Genomic DNA, 3,750 nt, shown 5'->3' with positions numbered 1-3,750 from the left:
TTTAGTGCTGACAAATAATTTTATGGCAGGGTGTTCAAGTCGTTTTATTTGTGTGTTTACATACTTTCACTTTTGTTGCTGGCCGAGGAGGCTGACGTGACTCATTTCATGCCAGATTTTCTCATATGTTCCTTAAAAACATCCAAGGTGACCTCTTGAAAAACAAGTATTACTTCCCCAGTCATCAGCCACAGGCACAGAGGAAAAAAAAAAAAATCCATTTCTTGTAAGGAACAGCTCAGAAATACATCTCTGTTCTCCTTTCCTTTTAGCCTCACTTCTGAGCCCTGGTTTCTCTCAGCAGCAGGACTGATCCCTGCCCGTGCTGCTGGGCACCTCACTGCCACCTCTCTGCAGAAGCCTGCGGACCCCTCGCCGCTCCCCCAGCATTGCACTTCCCGGCAGGACCAGTCTGGGGATTTAGGATCTCGTGGCTCGTTTCCCAATGATTTTCCAGCCCTTGGTCTCCCTGCTGCACACACACACATGCCCCTGCTGTTACAGCAGCCATGCCTTTCTGGGAAAAATTCTCGCTGCTGTGTTGACTTTGCTTTTATCTAGGAATCGGCTGCACCTCGAGGTAGGATTTCCTATTAAGCTGCTGGGTTTACTTTGGCTGCCTGGGCACAGCTCATTTACACCTGGATAGGTTTCGATCAGCAGAATAGAAACTCCAGCATCAGCACTATTTACCATTACTTTTCCTATATTTAATAAACCTTAGCCTGGTCGCGTGCAGGAGCTGGTGCACAGGGTTTGTGCACCGAGCATCCCCCGACGTCCCCCAAACCAGGCAGCACGTGGCGAGCCCTGCGATTGAGTCAGCCTTGGGAAATATTTCTCCACAAACGGTGGAGAAAATGACTCCTCTCTGGAACCAAAGATCACAAGCCCAGCCTAGAGAGCTGTCCGTGTGGACCTTTCTGAAAGCTGGCCCTCTAAGATGCAATTGTAACTGGTGTGCTAAAAAGAAAGTAGTAGGATTAGCCATTTATATGGTCACATCGAACCCCCTGGTCTTTGAAAGAAAGCCTGTAGGCAGCCATCCCGTGGGGTTAATGAGCAACTCCAGCAGGTCTCAGCAATTCAGCCAAGCCTTGAAGAAAACCTGACAGCTTTGGCAGCCGTTTTTGTTCTTTGCCTGCCAGCCCAGGATGTCACTGCGCATGGGGATGGCCAATGGGGGCGAGTGGTTTGTTTTTCGGGGACCATGCACCATGCTGAGCCCCCCGTGCTCACCCCTGGGGGTGTCCCCATGTCACCAGCCTCACTCCCCAGCTGACAGCCAAAGCCCTGGTGCAAGGCAAAGGGGGGCTGGCTTCCAGGGGACAGCAGGGGAGTTTCACTTCCCCAAAACCTGGTGGGTGCAGCCACCGGGCAGGACGTGAATGAGGAAAAGGATGCGAGGAGCCCAGCCCTGGTGACAGGCTGGTCACGGGGCCAGCCTCCCATGCAGCCTGGTGGCATTTTGGTACCCGTGCCAGTTTCAGTGCCTTCCTGGGGCAGGGAGTGCGAGGACTTCTTGCTCCCACCACCAGCCTGTGGGCAGGATCTCATGGGAGCCAGCCTGTCCGCAAGGCGTGCCCCCAGGTTCCCGCAGAAGGGGGACAGACAGCCGGACAATAGTTTGCTAGGCACTAGAAGTGATTAATCAGCTGAAACCTGCTCCCCCAGCTCGCAGCACAGTGCCAAGCCAGGGCCGTGCCGCTCCACCGAGCTTCAGCTGCCGTGCCTGCGGGGCTGGGCTGGGGATGCTGGCAGTGCCATCCTGCTGACGGGGAGCTCGTGGCAAAGCCTGCGGGGTGACGCAGAGACAAATCCTGCAGCTGGACGTGGGGGGCTGTGGGCACCAGGATGCCCATAAGGGTACGTGCTGGGAATTGTACTGCCAGCAGGCCAGAAAGGTGGGAAAGAGGCAAGGGAAGGGGTAAACGCTCTGCCCAGCCCTCAGTCAGCCCCACACTGGTGCAGCAGAGTGAAGCCCCTCTCTGTTTTGCTCTGTGCAACACTGCTGCACGCCCGCAGTATGAACTTTTCCTGGTCTGGGGAGAGCCCCAGCTGGCAGCAGAAGTATTGCAGCCCTTCCTCGGGGAAACCCCGCGCGAGCACCAGCCGTATTTTTATCCACTAGCACCAGCTGATGGATGTTGGTGGAAATGGAACAACTCGCGGAAACCTGGCAAGCCCGCTCGGAAGAGAGGCAGCTGTCGAGGCAGAGGGAGCCTGGAAGAATAAATCAGATTGCTTTGGAGACGCAACGCGCGTGGCCCGGTTTTGATGGGGTTGCGCAAAGAGCAGAGGACGGGACCCAAAATATGGGCTGTAACCAGAGCTGTGCTGGGCGGCTGGGGCGAGCGGGGAGAGGTCGGGGTGACCGGGGAACCTGCACGGCCGCGGGGAGAGGCGTGGGAGTTTGTCTGCTGAGGGTGATTGAAACTGTTGCCTGATAAAGCATGGAAACGCTCCGTGCTTTGCAGGTCCCGCTGCCTGGCAGGGAATGAGGATGATTTAAAAAAAAAAAAAAAAAGTGCAGCCTTGGCTGATATGGATTCTTTTCTTTCTTTTTTTTTTTTAATGTTTGAGGCTGGGTTAGGTTGTGGCATGCAGAACCTGTGGGGTGCAAGCTTTGCCGTGGCCATGGGGCAGAGGGGATCACCCCAAGAGCCCCTGCTTAGCTGGCACGCCTTCACGGGGTGGGTGAAGCCACATCCTCGCAGGACGAGGACAAGCTGTGCAGGATCTTCCCTCCTGGGGCACGTTTGCGCGTGAAGATGTTTCTGCCCACCCTGCAGGGAAGCAGAGAGGTCCCGTGGGACGACCCACATACGCAGCCTGCTCAGCGCCGCATGTGATGGGGGTGTCCCCAAATATTCCCCAGCTTGTCCCATGCAGCTGCTGGACACCCCGTGCCCATTCCCCACAGCCCCACCAGCTCTCCCCCTCCTGGCTGCAAACCCCACACCGGGGGGCTCCCTTGGGGCAGCCCCCACGCCCTGCTCACCCCACTAAGGGATGCTCTGAGGGGTGCTGGGGAGGACCCATCCCCGGTGCCTCTGCCCACCACGTCCCCCCGCTACCTGGTGGCTTTCCAGTCCTCCTCCAGGGACCCGACGGCTTCGCGCAGCAGCCACGTGGTGCTCAGCACCTCCCTCCCGCTCGCCTCCACGAAGCACTGCCCAGCGAAGGTGGTGGTGGCATCTGCGGGGAAGGGGTGAGGTGGGAGGGGGACGGCACCCGATCACTGCCCCCCTGTGCTGGGGTGCCCTGAAGCCCCCCCTTCTCCCCAGGCAGACTTCCCAGAGGAGGACAAGTCCAGCCGGCTGCTGGAGCAACTCATGGTGCTGGTCCTGGTGCCCCAGCACTTACTGGAGAAGACGTCCCACCGCACGGTGAAGGCAAAAGTGGGCGATGCCACCTCACTGGGCTGCTGCTGGGCTCCCTTCAGCGGGGAGACGCGGGGACAGCCGCCGGCGAGGGTCACCCGGGTGAGGTACTCGCCCTGGAAGCCCCCGTCATCGGTCAGTGCCGAAATCTCCATCAGCGAGTCCTGCTCGTTCCTCCACAGCCCGCTGAGCTGGCACTGCGGGGACAGGGACACGGGCCATGCACCGTCCCCATGTGCAGAGCCCTTACCCCATCCCTTAGCCCCCTACCTTCCTCTCCGCGGGGCTGATGCACACCACCAGGGCCAGAAACAGGGCCAGGGCGAAGGCACCGCTCCCCATGGCCGCGGGGCTGCCCAGCGCCTGG

The 3,750-nt window shown here is 58.7% G+C and overlaps 1 protein-coding gene across 1 annotated transcript; it reads right to left on the bottom strand.

Moving 5' to 3' along the window:
- Nucleotides 1–2,589: 2,589 nt before the first annotated feature.
- On the bottom strand, nt 2,590–3,750 carry LOC311221375 (avidin-like). The gene is made up of 4 exons (XM_084305321.1): nt 3,654–3,750; nt 3,367–3,580; nt 3,078–3,198; nt 2,590–2,786 (listed from the first exon to the last, which is right to left on the bottom strand). The coding sequence occupies exons 1-4, from the start codon at nt 3,723–3,725 to the stop codon at nt 2,687–2,689; spliced, it is 507 nt and encodes a 168-aa protein (XP_084161447.1). The 5' UTR covers nt 3,726–3,750; the 3' UTR covers nt 2,590–2,686.

This window comes from Netta rufina (assembly GCF_964035555.1).
Source record: "Netta rufina genome assembly, chromosome: Z".
Taxonomy (NCBI): domain Eukaryota; kingdom Metazoa; phylum Chordata; class Aves; order Anseriformes; family Anatidae; genus Netta; species Netta rufina.
The sequence above is the reverse complement of the archived record's forward strand: the minus strand, read 5'-3'. Positions and strand labels throughout refer to the sequence as shown.

Excerpts from the sequence above, each read along its gene's own strand:
- LOC311221375 (XM_084305321.1), bottom strand. The coding sequence starts at position 3,725 with ATGGGGAGCGGTGCCTTCGCCCTGGCCCTGTTTCTGGCCCTGGTGGTG. Across the intron at positions 3,199-3,366 it reads GCGGTGGGACGTCTTCTCCA|ATGCCACCACCACCTTCGCT; the intron begins GTAAGTGCTGGG and ends CCTTCCCCGCAG. Across the intron at positions 2,787-3,077 it reads GAGGACTGGAAAGCCACCAG|GGTGGGCAGAAACATCTTCA; the intron begins GTAGCGGGGGGA and ends GCTTCCCTGCAG.